This window comes from Dendrobates tinctorius, unplaced genomic scaffold (genome assembly GCF_039654945.1).
Source record: "Dendrobates tinctorius isolate UK_male_01 unplaced genomic scaffold, ASM3965494v1 ptg000075l, whole genome shotgun sequence".
Taxonomy (NCBI): domain Eukaryota; kingdom Metazoa; phylum Chordata; class Amphibia; order Anura; family Dendrobatidae; genus Dendrobates; species Dendrobates tinctorius.
Genome location: NW_027361743.1, coordinates 27,319,597 through 27,345,923, shown reverse-complemented (window position 1 = coordinate 27,345,923; position 26,327 = coordinate 27,319,597). Strand labels below are relative to the sequence as shown.

Sequence of the window (26,327 nt, the reverse complement as noted above, 5' to 3'; positions counted from 1 at the left end):
GGGAAAATAAAAAAATGGGGACTAAAAGATCATGTTTGTGGAAAAAATACGATTTTTTTATTTTCACGCCCGGTCGTTATAAACTTCTGTGAAGCACTGGGGGGTTCAAAGTGCTCACCACACATCTAGATAAGTTCATTAGGGGGTCTAGTTTCCAAAATGGGGTCACTTGTGGGGGGTTTCCACTGTTTAGGTACATCAGGGGCTCTCCAAACGCAACATGACACCCGCAGATCATTCCATCAAAGTCTGCATTCCAAAACGTCACTACTTCCCTTCCGAGCCCTGACGTGTGCCCATACAGTAGTTTTCTCCCACATATGAGGTATCAGCGTACTCAGCACAAATTGGACAACAACTTTTGGGGTCCAATTTCTCCTGTTACCCTTGGGAAAATAAAAAAATGAGGACTAAAAGATCATGTTTGTGGAAAAAATACGATTTTTTTATTTTCACGCCCGGACGTTATAAACTTCAGTGAAGCACTGGGGGGTTCAAAGTGCTCACCACACATCTAGATAAGTTCCTTGAGGGGTCTAGTTTCCAAAATGGTGTCATTTGTGGGGGGTTTCTACTGTTTTGGTACATCAGGGGCTTTCCTAATGCGACATGGTGTCCGATCTCAATTCCAGCCAAAAACGTCAAATGGCGCTGCTTCCCTTCCGAGCTCTGCCATACGCCCAAATAGTGGTTTACACCCACATGTGGGGTATCAGCGTACTCAGGATAAATTGCACAATATCTTTTAGGGTCCTGTTACTTTTGGAAAAATAAGAATTGAGGGTGAAAAGATCATTTTTGTGGAAAAAATATGATTTTTTAATTGTACTGCTGTACGTTATAAACTTCTGTGAAGCCCTTGGGGGTTCAAAGTTCTCACCACACATCTAGATAAGTTCCTTGGGGGGTCTAGATTCCAAAATGGTGTCATTTGTGGGGGGTTTCCACTGTTTTGGTACATCAGGGGTTTTCCAATCGCGACATGGTGTCCGATCTCAATTCTAGCCAAAAACGTCAAATGGCGCTGCTTCCCTTCCGAGCTCTGCTATGCGCCCAAATAGTCATTTACACCCACATATGGGGTATCAGCGTACTCAGGACAAATTGCACAATAACTTTTAGGGTCCTGTTACCCTTGGAAAAATAAAAATTGTGGGTGAAAAGATCATTTTTGTGGAAAAAATATGATTTTTTAATTGTACCGCTGTACGTTATAAACTTCTGTGAAGCCCTTGTGGGTTCAAAGTTCTCACCACATATCTAGATAAGTTCCTTGGGGGGTCTAGTTTCCAAAATGGGGTCACTTGGGGGGGTTTCCACTGTTTAGGTACATCAGGGGCTCGCCAAACGTGACATGGCGTCCGATCTGAATTCCAGCCAATTTTGCATTGAAAAAGTCAAACGGCGCTCCTTCCATTCTGAGCTCTGCCATGCGCCGAAACAGTGGTTCCCCCCCACATATCAGGTATCAGCGTAGTCAGGACAAATTGCACAATAACTTTTGCAGTCCAATTTCTCCTGTTACCCTTGGTAAAATAAAGAAAATTGAACCTGAAGTATTTTTTTTGTGAAAAAAAGTTAAATGTTCATTTTTTTTTTAATATTCAAAAAATTCCTGTGACGCACCTAAAGGGTTAATAAACTTCTTGAATGTGGTTTTAAGCACCTTGAGGGGTGCAGTTTTTAGAATGGTGTCACTTTTGGGTATTTTCTATCATATAGACCCCTCAAAGTGGCTTCAAATGTGAAGTGGTCCCTAAAAATAAAATGGTGTTGCAAAAATGAGAAATCGCTGGTCAATTTTTAACCCTTATAACTTCCTAGCAAAAAAAAATTTTGGTTGCAAAATTGTGCTGATGTAAAGTAAACATGTGGGAAATGTTATGTATTAAGTTTTTTGTGTGCCGTATCGCTGTGATTTAAGGGCATAAAAATTCAAAGTTGGAAAATTGCGAAATTTTCAAAATTTTCGCCAAATTTCCGTTTTTTTCACAAATAAACGCAAGTTATTTGAATGCAATTTTACCACTAACATGAAGTACAATGTGTCACGAGAAAACAATGTCAGAATCACCAGGATCCATGAAAGCGTTCCAGAGTTATGACCTCATAAAGGTACAGTGGTCAGAATTGTAAAAATTGGCCCGGTAGTTAACGTGCAAACCACCCTTGGTAGTGAAGGGGTTAAAAAAATGCATCAAAAACACAACTTGTGGATATAGCCCAAAAGGGGTTGTCTTTTTTTTTTTTTACTGTGGCCCAAAAATTAACAGACAGATATTGCTAACTAAGTATCTGTTCTACCCAGCACTAAATGGTCACCGACCGCTCCTTCAAGCGATTCCACTGCTATGCGTTTACCAAGCGGCTCTTCCTGCCTGCTGTATCAACAGGGTGAGACTGCTGATGTCATGCTGATTGACAGCTGGCTCCTAACAGGCAGCAGGGAGGTGACTATCAATCAGCATGACATTAACAGTCATGCCCCATCAACAGAACAGAGCGAAAGAGACGCTGCTGTTTTGTCGACGTCACCACGTCGACGTCTGTCCGTGACTGCTAAGTGCCACTAGAGATCATCACTGGGCACAAGAGGCAGGTAGGTAACAACTTCATGTATGTTTGTTCTTTGGCATACTCTGAATAAATGGAAAAAGTCCCGGATAACCCCTCCCTGTAATCCACACTGTAGTGACGTCTTCCTTGATTACATTACGGAGTGTAATCTTACCGATACACCCGAGCAGAATAGATTGCTGTGATCAAATCCAGATTATACTGAACATTTATGTGCTTTTTATGCTTCTTTTTATAGTATGTCGTGGTAACAGTCTGTTTGAAAGCTGGCTTAGAAACCACAGCATGGACAAAAGTAAGTGAACCCTAAAAGCAGTAGTTTAATGAGTTGTTATGATATAAAATATTGGATCTGGCCGGACATTAGTTAGTGGTTATAACTTAGCTGCCTCATATGATTCTTTTTTACAATTAATTTCTGTATTGATCTTCTGTACATTTCATATAAGTTATCCATTTAGCAATTAAAGGGCTTGTCCACAGGCTGATTCTGCTGGCATCGCAATTCAGCCCCATTCACTTGTATGAGACAGAGATGCAATACCAGACCCAGCATATAGTGGCGCTGTTTCCAGAAGAAAGCAGCTATGGATTCTAATCTGATACAGCCATGACTGCTGAGACAAAGAAAACTAAACTAGGCATCTTCTGCCCCATTCCCAAAATAAAGACTGGCAGCTAGACATTAGTTGGGTGGAAATCGGTCACAGCTTTTACCATACTTATAACCAATAGTGAACAACCATTGTCATAAATCAACTTGAAAATGAGCCAGAAGCAATATAGCAATGCTGATCCTGGTGTCCAAGTCCGCGCTCCCTCCAAATGTTCTCCATTATTGATCACCGCTGTGATCACAGGGATGTATGGTGGGAAAGGAGTGCCACCGGGACCCAGGACGGTGGGGGAAGAAGATGAGTCCCACCCAGGAAGGACTTTATATTTAATCTGAATTCCTCTTCGTCTTGCAGTTCAGTCACCTGGCCGTCTGGGGAAGCATGCTGATGTGGTTGGTGTTTTTTGGTGCTTATTCCACTATTTGGCCTATAATTCCTATTGCTCCAGACATGCTTGGACAGGTCAGTGACTTTATCTCTTATTCTATGTGATAAGTACTGAACATAGTTTACTTTGTACTTATTGATTTTCAATAATGGGATGAATAAGTTCTGTAGATTTCAAAAAGAAATAAAGGTCATTTTCCTATGTTTTGCTTTTTGGCTAATCAACTTTAAAATCAAATATTACATAACCTTTCCGATGGTAGAATGTGGCCTGGTGAGGAAACATATAATATTTTTTTTCTGGTACAATCGGACCGTTACTTGTAGATCAACAACAAATCTGCAAGATAAATCAGCACAAAACTTAGCAGATTTTGGTGTGGATTTGCCTCTGCCAATGTTGGTGCTGCAGATCTGCAGTAATCCGAAGCAAGTGGAAAAACCTGCAGCAAAAATTAGGTTAATTAAATTAAGCTCTATATATTTGACATGCACATGTCAATTTACGCTACGGATTTGCTTATTTCTGAAGTGAAATCCGTGCCATTTGCAGATTTGCCTTGGGTCGTCCGCTATGAAAATTCTGTATCTGAAATATGTTGTGTAGACGGAAACTATTACAACCTTACCTGCAGGCAGGGCCAGACTGGCCATTTGGCAATTCTAGCAAATTGTAGAAGAGCCTGTCTGGTCGTGGGCTGCCTTGTCTGCTAAGGCTACGTTATTAGCAGAATCGGTGTTTTCTAGACACTCATACTGTTAAGAGTTGTGACGGAGCACAAAGTTGCTGACTCCGTCACTTACCCCAGCAGGCCACGGGTATCATTAGAATTATTGGTCTTGTAGTAAATCTTGCTTTCTTCTATCCAGGGTAATATTAGTAGTAATATATCCCACTTAGTGCTTGGGGACGGGGACAGCATGGGCCTGTGTAATTTCAAATGCCAGGGCTGAAATTCAGCCCCAGTCCGTTCCTGCCTGCAGGTCAAATTTTGCGTGGAAAATTTCAGCGGCATGTGGATGAGATGAAATTTACTTGACTTGTACTGTATTCCACTGCTGAAGTGACCTGCTCAAATGCATCGATAAAATCCCCATCTAGTCTATCATTTCTGAATTTACCCTTTCTAGAATATACAAGTGTTAGAGACGGGATTTTTTCTCTCTCGATACAACCTCAGGTATAGGGTTTACTCAGGTACCTAGAGACGGAGAAATAAGTCAGAGAGGCACGGAGTGGATGTCTTTCCAATATAGTCTCTGCTTTAATGGTTCGATGGGGTGGTGCTTTTATACCCCAAGATCAAAGGGAAATACAGCATTACACAATAAATTGGCAGAAAAGTACAGTATAGATTTGGCAAAAAAGTATAGATTATACAATGGGTTGTCAAAAGCGTCCTGGAATACAAGATAAATTACATGAGAAAATGCGGTGGTACTTCCCGTATGTCAATATGGTCCAGTTCAAGAGTTGATGCTCTCAGGAGGTTCTTGGCTGACCAGATAAAATTTATGGTTTTTACAGATAATCTCCAGAACACACAAAACATGCTCACTGCCAGTATCTAAAATCGGAGGTACTATACACTGAGATATGGGGTTTCTTAATTAATATGGACATTATTTTATGGTTCCGTAATGTGTATGTGCACATGAGGCGATAGATCCGGGGTACATGGGGACCACAGATTATAGGTAAACCCCTGAAAAATCAGAATGCAAAATTCTTATTTTTGATTTGTGAAGAAAATAAACCTGTGCAATTTCCAGCATGTCTCCGGCATTTTTCTATTTTTCAGTGGCTGTTTTCATACTTAGTGACTGGCATTTATACTGGTGATCCGTCTATTTGTGCCGTTAAATATAAGAAATGATAAATTTAGCAGAAACGTCCACCAACTGATCATACGCCTGATATCGCTGTCTTGCGTGGACTAAGTGAGAACTAATGCCTGATTTGTTGCCATGGATTTAAAAACTTTAATTGTAACCCCCCCCCCAAACAATCTGTCCTTCAAATTGTAGACGTAAAAGGGTCACAAAGGCATTTCTCAGCCGCTCCTACATAATTATGCTTTATAGGTAGTTCATTAATTTTCTCATTTCTCTGGTAAGATAACATTGCTCCAGTGCCTTTTCATGAAGGATTATTAGCGTCATTGTCTGGGGGAGATATTACACGGCATAGAATGTAATTACGTGAATGTCTTCGTTTACCCACTAGGAATTAATTGTCCTGAACTAATACCCAGTATCATTGTGATTGACACTTGTTCCTCGGCAAATAAAACTCACTAGGACCTCAGAGGTAACGTCAGGTATTCAGCTTTTAGCTAGAATGCATGTTAAAAGGGTTCTTGGGATTTTTACATTGATGGCCTATCCTTAAAGATGGTGTCTACAACTTTAGCATTGAAGATTTATACTTAGGATAGGTCATCAACGTCAAATCGGTCGAGGTCCGCAACTCAGCATCTCCTCCGATCAGCTGTTACCCGTTTCGGCGGTGGAGCTGCTCCGTCTTCTGATAGTGGCCGAGGCATGGTACTGCACATCTTGATCATATTTAAATCAATAGGAGGCTGATGTGTAGTACCCTGCGGCGGCCACTATGAGAAGACGGAGCAGCTTAGCTTGTGAGTATATCCGGGCAGAGGCCGCCAACACCAATAGCAGCTGATTGGCCGCAGTACCAGGGTGTTGGACGCCGACTGATCAAACATTGATGGCGTACTCTAAGGATAGGTAATCAATGCTAAAGTATTGGACAACCTCTTTATGGTGATGGTACTCAATAAATGATCCCAATTTTAAAAGGACAGAGTAACTATCAAATGTGTATTGCAGTATCCCAATTGTCCCTCTATGTCAGATGCTAGGACAAAGGATGGGCCATGTTGGATTTCGACATGTTCAATTCTTTGTTCTCAGTTAGGTTTAGTCGCTCCCAGAGGTGCCTGGCATGTATGCTCTGTCAATGTCATCATGCATGTGCATGGGGAGTGGGAAGAACTGTCAGTTGAAATCTATCTATATTTGTATGGTCAACTTTAGAACAGTCTAAAAGAGGGAAGCAAGGATTGGGTATGCTAGATATAAGTGCTCCATCTTTAATTTTTCAGGAAGATAAGTCACTGCCAGGTGTCTGGCAGCAGCTCTTTTCCCTCTCCCTCTTGGGAACACATGGATGGTTGATACTAACCAGGGTACATGTGAGTGGGAGAAATAACTGTGAGCCCAATGCTCTTTTGTCCAGCAGCTATCTTGGATGTGTGGGCACACTTAGGACAGACTTTAGGTGTTTAAAAGGTAAAAGGTAATGGTCAGACCCCTTTTAACCCTACAGATCAGAAAAAGGAAAGTAGTTGAACTTCAGCTCATCTACATCAGTGACCATCCCTGGTGCTGCCATTCACTTGTACAGGAGAGATGCTATTAACAGTGAAGCTGCCTCACCCCCTTCATTTTGCAGATACAAGGTGGTATCTCCACGGGTCAAGCATTAGGTCGTCAATGTTAAAATGCATAGCAGAGCTAAATTTATGATCTCCTGGGTATCCTAGTAAATTAAGATAATGTCTAGTCAATCACAGACAAGTCTTAATATTGTTCCAAGTGAAAAATCTTAGTCTAGAGGAAACATAACTTTATATAGCACCAAGAAAAGAGACTTGCTCCCCAGGGAAGTAGCTGGAGCCTGGGAAAGTAAGTAGAAACTTGGCAGAAATCAAGAGCACTACATCAATGTCTATCACAGTCCAAGGTAAAATGAAAATGGACACATTAGATTTGGCTTCAGGCCCAACTGAGGATGAGCTCGGTGTGATACAATAAGGCTACTGGTAGAGGGCAGAAATTAGAATGTGGATTTTGAATAAATTTTGGCACAAAGAGAAGTGGCGATTTTTCACCTAGATCACATCACTGCTTTCATGATCAGTAGGAATCTGTCTGATCTGTACAGAGCTTACCTGATTTTATTTGCAAACATTTTTTATAGCTTTCACTGTAGATTTTGCTCAACCATCTGAGCCTGCTCCGTCTTCAAAAGTTATACTTTTTCGTTCAGTCGAGCACTTCCCTCAGATTTGCTTTTTGACAGATGTTCCTTGTATCGCTAGGATATTCGAAAACACAAAGTTAAAAGGATTAATTTCTATTTGACTAAAGGCATGGTAAATGGAAGCCGTGAGTAGAGACGAGCGTATCTTTTAAAATTCAAATTCAGCATCTTCATCAAATTTTTCTCAAAAAAAATCAAGTCGCCGTTTATAGTAAGTAAGGCAAAGCCTCCAACTGCCTTTAAAAGATGCGTGTAACACTCTGAGGTCTCCTAGGACTGTATCCATCTTGGATGTCTATAACACAAATACAACCTTAGCAATTTTAACATGCTCTCAACATAGAAACGTGTGGGAACCAACAACATATTTAATAACACAGCACATGGAAAGGCTTTTCACGCCCTTTTAAATTAAAAGAAATGGTCCATAAATTATCCCTCTTAATCTTTTATGCTTAGGAAGAATGTTCTGTTGCTGTCTAAGGCTACAATAGTGTCCAGACCACAGGAAACATAGAGTAAGACCTTGATTGCAGGTTTGGTCATTCTTTCGAATATAGTGGTGAGAAACAGCACTTCAACAGCCTTTTATGTTTCCAGTTCTGGGTAGCATTCTACTGGAGGACTTCACACCAGTCAAAACACAAAGAACCCTATTTTTTACATAAAATTGCAGTTGAAGTCCAAGAATTTTTGATAGAATACATTTTTGCCTTTTGTGCCCAGATCTGCACAGGTGCAAAATCACCCTAATTGATACCATAAATGATGGTGAAGCAAAGGCGGCTTTCTTCAAGAAATTATAGTGACTAGGTATCTTACATAGAGCCTGAACTCATGTACAGTGGGTACAGAAAGTATTCAGACCCCTTTAAAGTTTACACTCTTTGTTGCAACCATTGAGCCATTTTGTAAATTCAAAAAAGTTAAACATTTTTCTCATTAATGTACACTCTGCATCCCATCTTGACTGAAAAAACCCCAGAAATGTAGAAATTTTTGCAAATTTATTAAAAAATAAAACTGAAATATCACATGGTCATAAGTATTCAGACCCTTTGCTCAGTATTGAGTAGAAGCACCTTTTGAGCTAGTACAGCCATGAGTCTTCTTGGGAATGATGCAACAAGTTTTTCACACCTGGATTTGGGGATCCTCTGCCATTCTTCCTTGCAGGTCCTCTCCAGTTCCATCAGGTTGGATGGTGAATGTTGGTGGACAGCCATTTTCTGGTGTCTCCAGAGATGCTCAATTGGGTTTAGGTCAGGGCTCTAGCTGGGCCAGTCAAGAATGATCACAGAGTTGTTCTGAAGCCACTCCTTTGTTATTTTAGCTGTGTACTTAGGGTCATTGTCTTGTTGGAAGGTGAACCTTCGGCCAAGTCTGAGGACCAGAGCACTCTGGAAGAGATTTTCATCCAGGATCTCTGTACTTGGCCGCACTAATTTTTCCTTCAATGGCAGCCAGTCGTCCTGTCCCTGCAGCTGAAAACACCATGTTTCACTGTTGGGATTGAATTTACCAAATGGCTGCAATGAAACAAAGAGTGAAAAATGTAAAGGGGTCTGAATACTTTACATACCCACTGGAGTCATTTTGCAAAACACAGTGCAATCCAGTTGGAACGGCATGACTGAAAATACGTTTCTTGGACACACATATGGCTGCCTGAAAATACAATGGAGCGAGAGGAAGTAAAGTACAGAAAGTAGTAGATGAGGATGATGATGGTGATGATGATAATGACCAAGTATAACTTCAACATGTATGCCGCTTCATGTGCTGATAGAGAGCTTCCTAGTCATTTTGTTCCAGGATATCCAGGACTTAATTTTCTACTGTAGACTGTGCACTCTACAATAGATGCTGTGGAGCCTCTTCCACTAACAGCAATAGTGGCATCACTTACTTTGGAACTCATCAATAAAGAAGCAGATTGGCCTCCAGAAAACAATTTGGCTGGATGTCAGGTGAGCTCTTCAATGCCGACATCACCCTCCTCCTCTGGTTACATCTCCTTTAACTCCAATCTGGTTCCCTGGTCCTGTTCACCACTCAATTATCTTCATCCCTCACTTACCTAACAGTTTTTCTTAGTGTGGGAAATGTCCTTAGGTTTTCACCGTTTCCTCACTCACATGCCCTCCTTCTCACCTCTATATTTGCACTGATTCATCATGCCACTATAATCATGGCTGACAAAGTCACCAACACATATAGCCTTTTGAATCATGTCCCGCATTTCCTCCAGCTTCATGTCCTGGAGTGCAAAGGCTGCCTGTTCATCTCATTCATTACATCACCAGCAAAAAGTTGTTGCTGTACAATAGTTTCATTAGTACCCGGAGTGCTTGGGCTTAGGGAACTAAGGGGCAGAATAGATAGAGGTGTCATTGACGGAATTCAAAGTCCGCAATATAAAAGATTAACTGTTACGACAGTGGAAGAGTGCAAAAATAAAGTCTCAAACTGACTGTGTTGCTGCCAGAGGTAACACAATTCCGTTGTGACTGAGACGCTTGATGTGCCATATTTTCCATAATGCCTCTTCTTCATCACTAATACACTTGCCAGAGGCTTCATAGACTCTCCTCACTCATCATTGCAAACACATGAGAACTTGACTGGGCTGAGTGCTCATGTGTATGGGGGAGTAGACAGAGATAACTGTCTGACAAATGTTCAACATACAACTATGTATGAACAGATAAAGTCTATGATTCTGGGTGTTGCTATGTAGAGTGCCTGCAGGAGGAAAATATAGACCTGCGGGAACGGTATTGAGTCCTGGATCCATGCATGTGGCTATGCTGCCTGCAGGAACCCTTATATATTGATACTTACTGTATGTTGCATTAGAAGCAAATTTAGATCCATTATGGATTTTTAAACCTGGTGTCATATTCATTCTGGAGTCTATTTCTAGCACTCCCCACCCAAGGTACGCTATATCCAGACATGTACAAACTGTACATCATTCTTCAAAATAGAGAACTCTTGTCTAGAGGGCATGTAAGGTTAAAATCTAGCACTAAACAATCAGTGAAATAAAAATATGGATCGAAGCATTTTAAAAGCAGGAATTGTTGTGATGTGAAAGCATATTTGTGGTTTTTGGGTCTTCAAAGCAGCTGCTATCCGTACATTTGTAGCACAAGGTTCCAGACAGCTCCTAAGACGCACGGCACTCACTTTTCATTGGTCATTAGCGGTATATATTTTACTTTAATTCCCACAGTAACTTTATATGTTTGGCAGTAAAGCAAGAAGAATATGACAAAGCCAAAAGAAATGCAAGCACTAAAATCCATAAAAGCGATTAGATCTTATCTCCTTACTTTACTGTAGGATATAGCATATAATTATGCTTGGATTTTACAACATAAGCGATAATGACACTGGAAGATCTTATCACTGGAGCCTTCCTCATACTTGACAAAATCTACAGGTCTTTAAGGAAATGCCGCAGTATTAAGATAAAGATCTGTTTTCTTTTTCATTTTTTTGCAAAAGTATTTTTGCTTTTTATTGTGGGTCTGATGGAGCTTTCATGTGGTCAAGAATTGGAAGCAATATCAGATTGTATTATACCTAGAGTTGAGCGAAACGGGTCGAAAAATTTCAAAAGTCGCCGACTTTTGGCAAAGTCGGGTTTCATGAAACGAAACGCGACCCTAGGATGAGGTCGGCCACGAGGTCGGCGACTTACGCGCCAAAGTCGCGTTTCAAAAGTTTGTTTTGCGCTCTTTTTCAGCCAATCAGGATCCACGGACACTGTGGGCAACGTGATGACATAGGCAGGGGTCACCACCATCTTTCAGAAGGGCATGCAAGTGATTGGCTTGCTTTGGTGGGCGTCACAGGGGGTATAAAAGGGCGTGCACGCCGACCGCCATCTTACTTCTGCCGATCTCAGTATAGGGAGAGGTTGCTGCTGATTCTGTAGGGAGAGCGTTAGGCAGGGAAGAAGACAAAAAAACTGCTTCTGCTGCTAGCGATTTGGCCTGCACAACACACCAGTCACTGTGTGTGCAGTGCAAGGGGAGGCTATATAGTGGTGTATCAGTGGTGTTGGTTGTTGGGCTGCCTTCTAAGGCTTCCTGACATTCCTGCATTGCTGTTTACCCACTACTCCGCAAACTGCTTTTTTAAAAGCAATCCCAATTTTTTTTTTGTCCTGCTGAGAAGAAAAAAAAACTGCTTCTGCTGCTAGCAATTTGGCCTGCACAACACACCAGTCACTGTGTGTGCAGTGCAAGGGGAGGCTATATTGTGGTGTATCAGTGGTGTTGGTTGTTGGGCTGCCTTTTAAGGCTTCCTGACAGGCTGGCATTGCTGTTTACCCACTGCTCTGCAAACTGCTTTTTTAAAAGCAATCCAATCTCCCTTATCCTCTAGTCACTTTTGTCACAGCTGTGCCATCGAGCCTGTGACATAGCGCTCAGATATCAGTGGGCCTCACACAATCCAAAAGTGTCCAGTGTCCAAAAGTGTGTGCAGAGATTCAAAATCTCCCTTATCCTCTAGTCACTTTGGTCACAGCTGTGCCATCGAGCCTGTCACATAGCGCTCAGATATTCATTGGGCCTCACACAATCCAAAAGTGTCCAGTGTCCACAAGTGTCTGCAGAAATTCAAAATCTCCCTTATCCTCTAGTCACTTTGGTCACAGCTGTGCCATCGAGCCTGTCACATAGCGCTCAGATATCAGTGGGCCTCACACAATCCAAAAGTGTCCAGTGTCCAAAAGTGTGTGCAGAGATTCAAAATCTCCCTTATCCTCTAGTCACTTTGGTCACAGCTGTGCCATCGAGCCTGTCACATAGCGCTCAGATATTCATTGGGCCTCACACAATCCAAAAGTGTCCAGTGTCCAAAAGTGTGTGCAGAGATTCAAAATCTCCCTTATCCTCTAGTCACTTTGGTCACAGCTGTGCCATCGAGCCTGTCACATAGCGCTCAGATATTCATTGGGCCTCACACAATCCAAAAGTGTCCAGTGTCCAAAAGTGTGTGCAGAGATTCAAAATCTCCCTTATCCTCTAGTCACTTTGGTCACAGCTGTGCCATCGAGCCTGTCACATAGCGCTCAGATATTCATTGGGCCTCACACAATCCAAAAGTGTCCAGTGTCCACAAGTGTCTGCAGAAATTCAAAATCTCCCCTGTCCTATAGACACCTTGTACCTTGTTTTACATTACTATATAGTTTGTTGGATTTTGTCTACATTTCTACCAAAAATGAGGAAGGCTGGTGGAAGAGGCCGTGGAATTGGGCGGTGGTTGGCAGCTGGTAATGATGGTGTTGGTGGTGGATCTGATGGTAGTGGCAAGAGCAAAATAGGACCGAATGCAGGAGGTGTTGAGCCTGCGTCATCGTCTGGCTACATAAGGCCTCGAACGCTTAGTTTTCTAGGAGTTGGCAAACCGCTTTTAAAGCCAGAGCATCAGGAAAAAGTTTTGTCTTACATTGCTGACTCAGCCTCCAGCTCTATCGCCTCCTCTTCTTCAGTTGTAAAAAGTAAAAGCACTGAGTCGTCATTGGAGGCTCATGTTCATGAACCACACCTTGTGTCCTTCACCCCAACCAAGATTGAAGGATGACGCAGGCCATACTACTGATTACTCCATGGAGCTGTTTTCACATACCATGCCTGGATTATCAAGTGAAATGGTGAATTACCCAGGCCAAGATGAATCTGACATGGAGTGCACTGATGCACAGCCGCTGATAGATGATTCTGCTGGTACATTCACTCAGAGCACTACATTGTCCTCGCAGTGTACAGAGCCAGATTCTGACCCTGATGAGACTCAGGTGCCCCTTCCCGCACACTATACCGCCATACACGGTGACACAGAGGAAGGTGCACATGACATAGAAGAGGAGGTGATGGATGACCCAGTTGTTGACCCAGATTGGCATCCATTGGGGGAAGAGGGTGCTGCTTCCAATAGCTCAGATGAGGAACATCCACAGCAGACATCGACATCGCAACAGCTGTTATCTGGCAGGCCCGGAGCACTCCAAAGACAGGTTCCAAACATCAAAAGAGTTGCTGGACAGCTTGTCCAGAGGGTCAAAAGATCACAGCGTGCTAGGCCGCAAAATGTCTGCCAAAGTAGGAAGAGTGCAGTGTGGCACTTTTTTGAACAAAATCCTCATGATCAGGCCAAGGTTATCTGTAAGAAGTGCGCAAAGACCTTTAGCCGAGGGAAAAATCTGAAAAATTTGAATACCTGTTGCATGCTTAGACATTTAACCAGCATGCACTTGCAAGCGTGGACACAACACCAAACCTCAAGTGCCACATGTGCAACTGATCACAAGGAAGGTAGTCAGCAACGCTACATTGTTTCCCCCACTGTAAGCCCACCTGTTAGCACAGCAGCAAATGTTGAGGTGTCGTTGCAAGGCCACAGCAGTCAGGGAATCCCACTGTTATATCAACGAAAGACTGATTCTAGGCCATCAGAAAGAACACCAACTCCATCACCATCATCAACCCTCTCTCAGTCCGCCCTGTCCACCGCTACTTCCACCATATGCAGCTCTCAAGTCCAGCTCACCCTCCCAGACACTATGAGTAGGTCAAGAAAGTACTCAGTCTCTCATCCGCGTACACTGGGTTTGAACGCCCACATTGCCAAACTAATCTCGTTTGAGATGATGCCCTTTCGGTTGGTGGAAAGCACAGCTTTCCGCGAACTCATGGCCTATGCAGTACCACGCTATGACCTACCCAGTCGCCACTTCTTCTCTCGCAAAGCCATCCCAGCCCTCCACCATCATGTGAAAGACCGCATTGTCCAAGCACTCAAGCAGTCAGTGAGCGGAAAGGTGCACCTCACAACTGATGCATGGTCCAGCCGGCATGGCCAGGGCCGTTACGTGTCCATCACTGCGCACTGGGTTAATGTGGTGGATGCAGGGTCCACAGGGGACAACGGTGGTGGGACAGTGCTGCCTAGCCCACGGTATAGGAAACAGTTGGCTGCAGGCGTTCGACCCTCCTCCTCCTCCTCCAGAAGCGAAAGCTCGTCCACAGAGCGCAGTCGTACGAGCACTCCATCTGCAGCTGCCACTGTTGCACACGATGTGTCCCCCTATCGAGCAGCTAGTGGAAAGCGTCAGCAGGCTGTGTTGCAGATGATGTGTTTGGGCAGCAGACACACCGCCGAGGTGCTGGCCGAGTACTTGAAGCGACAAACTGAGTCATGGCTGGGCAGTGTACATCTTGAGGCAGGCAAGGTAGTTAGTGATAACGGCCGTAATTTTGTGGCAGCCATAGCCCTTTCAAAACTCAGCCATATACCTTGCTTGGCTCACACCTTGAACCTGGTGGTGCAGTGCTTCCTCAAAAATTATCCGGAGTTAACAGCCCTGCTCCAGAAGGTGCGAAGACTGTGCGCGCACATCCGCCGGTCGCCTGTACACTCCGTTCGTATGCAGAAGCTGCAGCGATTGCTCCACCTTCCCAACCACCGCCTCATTATCGACATTGCAACAAGGTGGAACTCCACCCTGCACATGGTGGAGCGGCTGTGCGAGCAGAGGCAGGCCATAATGCATTTGTGGGAGGATACACGGCCAGGCACTTTGAGAGCAGACATGGAGTTGACAGGTGTGCAGTGGTCGAAGCTGAAAGACCTCTGTAAAGTCCTTCAGTGTTTTGAGGAATGCACACGGCTGGTAAGCGCAGACGACGCCATCCTAAGCATGAGTATCCCACTTATGCGTCTGCTCATGCAAACTTTGACGCACCTTAAGGAGCAGGCGTCTGCAGCCAATGTTGATGAGGAGGAAGAGGAGGAGGGAATCCTTGATGACATTCTGCCATTGTCTGCTCAGGGACCTCTCCTGGACGAGGTGGAGGAAGAAGAGGAGGAGGAGAGGATGATGGGGATGATTACTTAAGGGAGGAGGATGCATCTCGTGGGGCAAGTGAAAATGTTGGCGTGGCAAGGTCTGGTACAGGGTTTGTGCGTGACTGGAGGGATGTGGATTTGCCAGAAAGTGCTCCTCCAACCAGCACTCGCAGTGCATCATTGACACCGGGAACATTGGCCCACATGTCAGATTATGCCTTGCAGATCCTAAAAAGGGACCCACGCATTGCCAAAATGATGAACGATGACGACTACTGGTTGGCCAGCATCCTGGATCCACGCTATAAAGGCAAATTACAAAACATCATGCCACAGGAGAACCTTGACCTAATATTGGCTAATAAACAAGCAACTCTGGTAAATCGGTTGCTTGAGGCATTCCCAGCACACAGCAGCGGTGATGGTTCTCACACGAGCCGTACGGGCCGGGGGCAGCTTGGCAGAGGTGTTCGTGGTGCACACAGCAGAAGTGGCGTTGGAGACAGGGGTTTCATGACAATGTTGTGGACTGATTTTTCAAGTACCGCTCACACAACTGGTAATACTGCATCGATGGAAAGTGACAGGAGACAGCAGTTGTCAACTATGGTTACAAACTACTTTTCCTCCCATATCGATGTTCTCCCACACAGGTCATTCCCCTTTGACTATTGGGCCGCTAAACTGGACACCTGGCCTGAATTGGCACAATATGCCTTACAGGAGCTCGGTTGCCCAGCTGCAAGTGTGCTATCGGAAAGAGTCTTCAGTGCAGCTGGATCAATCCTGACAGAAAAAAGGACCCGTCTGTCAACCCAAAATGTGGATGATCTAACCTTCATTAAAATGAACCACGCATGGGTTTCCAAGGATTTTGTCCCACCTTCCTCTGATGACACATAGGGTGACAGAAAAATGGCTTGCTTTGGTCCACCTCTTCATGGGACTTGACCTATTTCACCTTTTGCATCAGCTGAATGTCCAACATCAACATATGCCACTTTCTAAAACTCCCTAACTGTGCTGCCTCCCCCTCCATGGCCGGGGTCACCACCTAGCGCACGACACCGTGCTAGTGCCGTTGCCCTGGACAGGTGGGTAGGCCGACTCTTGGGCGCGGGCACTGGTACAGGGTCCTTCATAGTGCAATCAAGTGTCTCTGGCGGTGGTGGTGCACACCCGCCGTCAGACACACCGCCGTACTATGAGGGGCCCAGTGCCAGTACCGACGCCCACGAGTGGGCCCCCCTTGCTTGGGCAGGGCCCCAGCATTTGCAATCTTTACCTCTCCCTGCTCCTCCGCTGTGTAGTCTGGGCCGTCAAATCCATACTGTGCCTGACACCGTCTGAGCCTGCCTCCTGATGTTTAGACATATATTTTGAATGTGTACGCTATCCATACATGTTATCCGGGGAAACGGTACCCTTTCTAACCTTTGTGCAATCACGTGCAATCCATACTGGGCCTAACACTGTCTGAGCCTGCCTCCTGAGACATATATTTTGAATGTGTACGCTATCCATACATGTTATCCGGGGAAACGGTACCCTTTCTAACCTTTGTGCAATCACGTGCAATCCATACTGGGCCTAACACCGTCTGAGCCTGCCTCCTGAGACATATATTTTGAATGTGTACGCTATCCATACATGTTATCTGGGGATACGGTACCCTTTCTAACCTTTGTGCAATCACGTGCAATCCATACTGGGCCTAACACTGTCTGAGCCTGCCTCCTGAGACATATATTTTGAATGTGTACGCTATCCATACATGCTATCTGGGGATACGGTACCCTTTCTAACCTTCGTGCAATCACGTGCAATCCATACTGGGCCTAACACCGTCTGAGCCTGCCTCCTGAGACATATATTTTGAATGTGTACGCTATCCATACATGTTATCCGGGGAAACGGTACCCTTTCTAACCTTTTTGCAATCACGTGCAATCCATACTGGGCCTAACACCGTCTGAGCCTGCCTCCTGAGACATATATTTTGAATGTGTACGCTATCCATACATGTTATCCGGGGAAACGGTACCCTTTCTAACCTTTGTGCAATCACGTGCAATCCATACTGGGCCTAACACCGTCTGAGCCTGCCTCCTGAGACATATATTTTGAATGTGTACGCTATCCATACATGTTATCTGGGGATACGGTACCCTTTCTAACCTTTGTGCAATCACGTGCAATCCATACTGGGCCTAACACCGTCTGAGCCTGCCTCCTGAGACATATATTTTGAATGTGTACGCTATCCATACATGTTATCCGGGGATACGGTACCCTTTCTAACCTTTGTGCAATGACGTGCAATCCATACTGGGCCTAACACCGTCTGAGCCTGCCTCCTGAGACATATATTTTGAATGTGTACGCTATCCATACATGTTATCCGGGGAAACGGTACCCTTTCTAACCTTTGTGCAATCACGTGCAATCCATACTGGGCCTAACACCGTCTGAGCCTGCCTCCTGAGACATATATTTTGAATGTGTACACTATCCATACATGTTATCCGGGGATACGGTACCCTTTCTAACCTTTGTGCAATCACATGCAATCCATACTGGGCCTAACACCGTCTGAGCCTGCCTCCTGAGACATATATTTTGAATGTGTACGCTATCCATACATGTTATCCGAGGATACGGTACCCTTTCTAACCTTTGTGCAATCACGTGCAATCCATACTGGGCCTAACACCGTCTGAGCCTGCCTCCTGAGACATATATTTTGAATGTGTACGCTATCCATACATGTTATCCGGGGAAACGGTACCCTTTCTAACCTTTGTGCAATCACGTGCAATCCATACTGGGCCTAACACCGTCTGAGCCTGCCTCCTGATGTATAGACATATATTTTGAATGTGTACGCTATCCATACATGTTATCTGGGGATACGGTACCCTTTCTCACCTTTGTGCAATCACGTGTAATCCATACTGGGCGTGAGAACGGCTGGCGAGCTGTTAAGCAAGCTACAGCACCTGTGGTTTGCACACGTAAGTTTTTCATTTTTTCAGGAATGACGGTTAGGCCTAATTCCGGAACTGCGGTTGACCTGCACTTACTGGGAAATCATTGTTCGCGGGTAATAATTGTAATCAGTGATCCCCATCACTAACGTTGTTCAGCGGGTTATCTGCACCTGTAAGCGACAAACGCTGGCCTTTTCAGTGTAGCGCACATGCAGCCACGGACATGTAAGGGCATGACACACCAGTTATTGGCCAATCTCATGTGCCTGAGCCTCACGTGTCCCTCTAGTAAGCCTGACTCGGACCGCGGGGCATGACGGAGTCTCGTTCGTTAACGGAATTAAGCTTGCAATGTGTGCATCTGTTCTGTAGCTGGCATGGTTGAGGTTTCCCAGGTGGAGTCGAATTTAACCGTAGGCTCCACTCCTGGTGAGATGGAAGATGGGGACGACGAGGAATCCAGACAAGTACAGGGATTCCCTAGCGAGGAGACTTATTTGATTGTTTTCAATGTTGGGACAGCAATTTTTGGGGAGCACTATACTCTGGAGAATGATAGATGGGGCCCACCATACACTGGAACATTCCAAAGGTGGACATCAGACACTGGAGCAGCATTTACAGGGCCCATTATACACTAGAGCATTAGAAATGGGGCCCATTATGTTTGGAGCATTATTTGGGCCCATAAGACAGTGGAGCTTCATCCATGGGGACCAACATATACTGTAGCATTATGTGGAGCTCATCATATACTGTTTCAAACATTATATGGGACCAATGATTCTGTATGGAGAAATAGATGGGCCTCGTCATGAGATGTAAAAAGTGAGGTATTTTTCATTGTACTATACCGCTATTTCTCTGCCGTATCGGAGCATGATGAGTTGTGGTATGTGTTAAAGGGGCGCTCTTTCGCCCAGGGCACATGAAAACCTGGAGCCAGCCCTCCCCCCCCACAACTGTAGCCAAATAACCCCCATTTTTCAGTGCGTAACTTGTATTATGAAGTTAATTAAGGTTGACAAGCTTAAGTAAGAAGAATTGATGCTTTTGGCATTCAAATGGGCACTGTAGGTGTGTTTCCTGTCCTCCTCTCACTGCCGACTTTTATTCCCCATTGACTTACATTGGGTTTCGTGTTTCGGGACGACCCCGACTTTTCCCTATAATCGGACGATCTTGCTCGACCCGACTTTTGGAAAAGTCGGGTTTCACGAAACGAAACGCGACCCTAAAAAAACAAAAGTCGCTCAACTCTAATTATACCTATCTTGAATAGTGTCAGACTGGGTAAGGACCCGCACTACTGACATTGGAAATGGTTACACCCAGTGGTTAATTTTATCATAAATTTCCAGGAGGAATAATCAAAATTTTGAGTAATGGAGGAATAGCAAAAAGCAAAATTCTAAGAAAAGATACTCCAGAATTGATATTTTATGTTGAAAACAAATACTTACTAAAACTGACATTTCAGGCATTGTTACATCTATGTGGATAAAGTTCTGCCGGTACGGACTGTGGCTATCCTTAACTGTTTTAGAAAGCGTAATAAAAGCTCAAAAATAAGAAAACTCAGGAGAAAATTGTTTTGTTTATGGCCAATGCAGGAGCAGATAAAATCAGACGTATGGAGAAAAAAATTGCAAGTAACTTTCAGAAGCATTCAGGTCACAAACAGCCTCTTTAATACATGTTGACCCGTTAGAGCAATCCCCTAAAAAAACAAAAATTATCCTCTATCCATATAATAAGGGATAAATTGGTGATCGTCGTGGGCCTGACCAGTGGGACTCCCAGCGATCGGAAGACGTAGCCCTGTCTTGAAGGTAGACCAGTTTGCATGCTCCAGCTGCTCTCCATTTATTGATTTTGGGACTTTTGGAGAAAGCCAAGCATTGTTGTATATGGCTATTTCTAGCAGTCCCATTGACAATAAATGTAGTGAAGTAGTTTATGGAAATTTGCACCAAAAGTGGGTGTTTGTGGCCCAGCATTGCCAAAAGATGTAAATATTGCAGCATAAGCTAATGTGTGTGTTCAGTCTTAGTCTATACAGCAAAGCTGAGAAGTAGGCTGCACCAGACTTTAAAGCTCACCCTATTTTTCTGCTCTAATTTCTCACAACACCTCAAAAATGGGCCAGACAAAATTAATATTTGGTTGCACACCCTTTGGAATAAATAACTGCAATCAATCACATACTGTAACGATCAACAAGCTTTTTACACCTCTCAACTGGAAATTTGGACCACTCGTCTTTGGCAAACTGCTCCAGGTCTCTCATATATGAAGGCACCTTCTCCCAACAGCAATTTGAAGATTTTTCCACAGGTGTTCACTGGGATTTAGATATTGACTCATTGCTGGCCAATTCAGAAGTCTCCAGTGCTTTGTTTCCATCCATTTCTGGGGGCTCCTTGAAGTATGTTTGGGGTCATTGTTCAGCTGGGAAACCCATGACCTAGGACGCAAACCCAGCTTTCTGACACTGGGCACACACAGAATCACAATGCAAAGATTGAGTCAACTTCTCCACTTTTTATTTGGTTTCAGGTGTGATATTCATATTGCCCACACCTGTTACTTGCCACAGGTGAGTTTGAACAAGCATCACATGCTTGAAGCAAAGTTGTTTACCCATAATTTTAGAAAGGTGCCAACAATTTTGTCCTTCCCATTTTTGGGGTTTTGTGTAAAATTGTATCGAATTTGCCTTTTTTTCTCTGTTTTTTTTTGGGCTGTTCCAATACACACAAAGGAAATAAAAACAGGTATAACAAAACATGTGCAATTGCAATAATTTTCTGGGAGAAATACTTCATTTGCTGGAACAATTTTAAGGGTGAAACACTTTTGGCAATCACTGTGTGTGTATATATATATATATATATATATATATATATATATATATATATTGTATATATATATATATAAGCACATTTTTTTCCAATGAAGCTAACATTAAACGATTCAGAAATACACTCTATACATTGTTAATGTGGTAAATGACTATTCTAGCTGCAAATATCTGGGTTGTAATGCAATATGTTCATAGGTGTATAGAGACCCATTTCCAACAACCATCACTCCAGTGTTCTTATGGTACTTTGTGTTTGCTGTGTAAAAAGGCTAATAGATGGTTAGAATAGCCTTGAAAACCCTTGTGCAAGTATGTTAGCACAGCTGAAAACAGTTTGGCTGATTAGAGAAGCTATAAACCTGACCTTCCTTTGAGCTAGTTGAGAATCTGGAGCATTACATTTGTTGGTTCCATTAAACTCTCAAAATGGCCAGAAAAAAAGAACTTTCATGTGAAACTCGACAGTCTATTCTTGTTCTTAGAAATTAAGGCTATTCCATGCGAAAAATTGCCAAGAAATTGAACATTTCCTACAACGGTGTGTACTACTCCCTTCAGAGGAGAGCACAAACAAGCTCTAACCAGAGTGGAAAGAGAAGTGGGAGGCCCTGCTGCACAACTGAGCAACAAGACAAGTGCATTAGAGTCTGTAGTTTGAGAAATCGACGCCTCACAGGTTCTCAACTGGCAGCTTAATTAAATAGTACACACAAAACGCAAGTGTTAACGTCTACAGTGAAGAGGCAACTCCGAGATGCTGGTCTTCAGGGCAGAGTGGCAAAGAAAAAGCCATATCTGAGACTGGCTAAAAAAAGGAAAAGATTAATATGGGCAAAAGAAGACAGACATTGGACAGAGGAAGATTGGAAAAAAGTGTTATGGACGGACGAATCCAAGTTTAAGGTGTTTGGATCACACAGAAGAACATTTGTGAGATGCAGAACAACTGAAAAGCTGCTGGAAGAGTGCCTGACGCCATCTGTCAAGCATGGTGGAGGTAATGTGATGGTCTGGGGTTGCTTTGGTGCTGGTAAAGTGGGAGATTTGTACAAGGTAAAAGGGAGTTTGAATAAGGAAGGCTATCACTCCACTTTGCAATGCCATGCCATACCCTGTGGACAGCGCTTGATTGGAGCCAATTTCATCCTACAACAGGACAATGACCCAAAGCACACCTCCAAATTATGCAAGAACTATTTAGGGAAGAAGCAGGCAGCTGGTATTCTATCTGTAATGAAGTGGCCACTGCAGTCACCAGATCTCAACCCCATTGAGCTGTTGTGGGAGCAGCTTGACTATACGGTACGCAAAAAGTGCCCATCAAGCCAAACCAACTTGTGGGAGTGGCTTCTGGAAGCATGGGGTAAAAGTTCTCCAGATTACCTCAGCAAATTAACTGCCAGAATGCCAAAGGTCTGCAATGCTGTAATTGCTGCAAGAGAGAATTCTTTGACGAAAGCAAAGATGGAAGGAGAAAATTATTTCAAATAAAAATCTTTTTTTCGAACCTTGTCAATGGCTGGACTAGTTTTTAAATTCATTTGGCAACTCATTTGATTAATAAAAGTAGGAGTTTTAATGGAAAACACAAAATTGTCTGGGTGAATCCAAACTTTTGAACGGTAGTTTGTATATATATAATGAAACCGAATTTAAAGAGGTTTGCGCAGTGTCACTGTGCATATTGCACAATCACAAGATCCTACTTAACATCCGTCTGACTTTACAAGCGTCGCATGCTCAGCAGAGCAGGGACTAGTCAAGCCCCTGAAATAGACATCACTGATGACTCTTCATTTCAGGGAGGCTGCAGAGGCCTCTTCCCACCGATGACGTCCTCTTGGAGTATCCGTGTTATGTACTAGAGATTCAATTTCTCAAACAAAATATCATCAAACAGCAAGTTGGAAAAAAAAGAAAGTAAAGCAGTTCAGTAGTGAATTTTTAATTAAAGTATATTAGAAAATAAATTCACTGGCTTCTGAGCCTAAAACAGTGGTGATGTATGCGATATGTATACTCCGAGGCAGGAGCTGTCTAGTGGGCACAGCCTTGCTCCATACAAGTGTATGAAGCGATGCCGCTTCTACTGGACAGCCGCGCCCTCTGGATGATCGTGATCACTAGACAGCCACACCCCTGGAAGATCGAATTCACTAGTCAGCCGCGCCCACTGGAAGATCGTGATCACTAGACAGCCGCGCCCTCTGGACGATCGTGATCACTAGACAGCCGTGCCCACTGGACAATCTTGTTCACTAGACGGCTGTGCCCGCTGAACGCTCATGCTCACTAGATGACCACGCCCTTGCTCCATACACTTATATGGAGTGAGGCCGTGCCCACTAGACAGCTTCTGCCCGGGAGTATGCATATCGTATGCATCACCGCTGTTCCTGGCTCAGAAACCAGCGAATCCTCGCAGCGCACATTGCATGCTCTTGGGTGATTCAAAAGTGTGGAGTCACACAGATTGACACACAGAGTGACTGCAGACTTTTCATTTTAGAACAGACAATCCCTTTAAAAAGGCAGAGATTAAGGATTAAATCAATTTTAGTTTTGGACTAAATCCCACAATGAGCTTGTTCCGATGGGAAAAGTTCTAACTCTTTTATCTGTCTTAGGCCTCTTTCACACATCAGTTTTTTGCCTTCAGGCGCGATCCGGCTTTTTTTTGTAAAACCGGATCCGGCAAAATGCAATGCCGGATCCGGTTTTTCCCCATTGACTTGCATTAGCGCCGGATCGTGCCGGATGGCATTGCGTTTCATCCGTTTTTTGCCGGATCCGGCAACTTGTCTCATTCCGGCATCTGGAAAAAACGGCTACTGTAACGTTTTTTGTCTCCGGCGAAAAAGCCGGAAGCGCCGGATCCGGCGCTTCCAGCTTTTTGCTACAATGAAAGTCTATGGGCGCCGGAATGCGCCGGATCCAGAAAAAGACGGATCCAGCCACCGGATCCGTTTTTTTTAAGTCTGCGCATGCTCAGATCCAATTGGCCAGCCGCCAGGAACAGAGACGGATCCAGCAAAAAACCGGATCCGTTTCTACAGTTCTCCAAAATTTATGCCGGATCCGTTTTTTCTAAAAAAAGCCGGATCCTGCCTGACGGCAAAAAACTGATGTGTGAAAGTAGCCTTATTCTGAGCTCTTCTCAGCGAATTTATTTATTTTAAGTTTAAGCTTAGAACATACAACACTGCCCTTCACCTCTCCAAACAAACCTATTTCAACACCCTCATCATCTCACTGTCCAATAACCCGAAACGTCTCTTTGACACTTTTCATTCTCTACTCAATCCAAGAGTACAGGCCCCAACCACGGAGCTCCGAGCTGACGATCTGGCCAATTACTTCAAAGAAAAAATTGACCAGATCCGACAGGAAATTATCTCCAAATCCCCTCATACCATGCACTGTCCTCCCTCCCCCACTGCATCTAACTCACTCTCTGATTTTGAACCAGTCACAGAAGAAGAAGTAAGCAGGCTCCTTGCATCTTCTCGCCCAACTACTTGCACCAGTGACCCATTTCCGTCACATCTCCTCCAGTCCCTTTCCCCTGCTGTCACCCCTCACCTAACTAAAATATTTAACCTCTCTCTCTCTTCTGGTATTTTTCCCTCCTCATTTAAGCATGCATCATACATCCACTACTTAAAAAACCATCCCTCGACCAAAACTGTGCCGCTAACTATAGACCTGTCTCTAATCTTCCCTTCATCTCTAAACTCCTGGAACGCCTGGTCCACTCCCGTCTTATCCGCTATCTCTCAGAAAACTCTGTTCTCGACCCTCTCCAATCCGGTTTCCGCTCTTTACACTCCACTGAAACTGCCCTCACTAAAGTCTCTAATGATCTGCTAACAGCTAAATCAAATGGTCATTACTCCATGCTAATTCTCTTGGATCTCTCTGCAGCAGTCGACACTGTGGATCATCAGCTCCTCCTCACTATGCTCCATTCCATTGGCCTCAAGGACACCGTTCTCTCCTGGTTCTCCTCCTATCTCTCCGACCGCTCCTTTGCTGTTTCTTTTCCCCTTACTGTTGGGGTTCCTCAAGGATCGGTTCTAGGCCCCCTCCTCTTCTCCTTGTACACTGCCCCTATTGGTCAAACAATCAGTAGATTTGGTTTCCAGTACCATCTCTATGCTGATGACACCCAATTATACGCTTCTTCTCCTGACATCACGCCAGTCTTTCTAGAAAACACTGGCGATTGTCTAAACGCTGTGTCTAATATCATGTCCTCACTATATCTGAAACTGAACCTGTCAAAGACTGAACTCCTTGTGTTTCCTCCCGCTACTAATGTATCTATACCCGACATTGCCATTTCTGTGTGTGGTTCCACTATTACTCCCCAGCAACATGCCCGCTGTCTTGGGGTCATACTTGATTCCGAGCTTTCCTTTGCCCCCCACATTCGATCACTGGCTCGCTCTTGTCATCTGCACCTCAAAAACATTTCTAGAATTCGACCTTTTCTTACTTTTGACTCTGCAAAAACTCTTACTGTTTCTCTTATTCATTCTCGTCTCGACTATTGTAACTCTCTTCTAATCGGTCTCCCTCTTACCAAACTCTCCCCTCTCCAATCTGTCTTGAATGCTGCAGCCAGGATCATATTCCTCACCAATCGTTACACCGATGCCTCTACCTTGTGCCAGTCATTACACTGGCTACCCATCCACTCCAGAATTCAGTATAAACTTATTACCCTCACCCACAAAGCCCTCCATGGCTCAGCACCACCCTACATCTCCTCCCTTGTTTCAGTATACCACCCTACACGCGCCCTCCGTTCTGCTGATGACCTGAGGTTAGTATCCTCAATAGTCAGAACCTCCCACTCCCGTCTCCAAGACTTTACACGTGCCGCGCCAATTCTTTGGAATGCACTTCCCAGGTCAATACGATTAGTCCCCAATCCCCACAATTTTAAGCGT

At 44.1% G+C, this 26,327-nt stretch overlaps 1 protein-coding gene across 1 annotated transcript in view; it reads left to right on the top strand.

Annotated features, from left to right (window-relative positions):
• The window catches only part of ATP8A2 (ATPase phospholipid transporting 8A2), a 1,255,085-nt gene that overhangs the window by 991,040 nt on the left and 237,718 nt on the right, over window positions 1–26,327 (top strand). Inside the window, exons 32-33 of the mRNA XM_073583121.1 lie at window positions 2,816–2,872; window positions 3,549–3,656. Coding sequence (XP_073439222.1) covers window positions 2,816–2,872; window positions 3,549–3,656 — 165 coding nt within the window. The remainder of the gene's footprint in view (window positions 1–2,815; window positions 2,873–3,548; window positions 3,657–26,327) is intronic.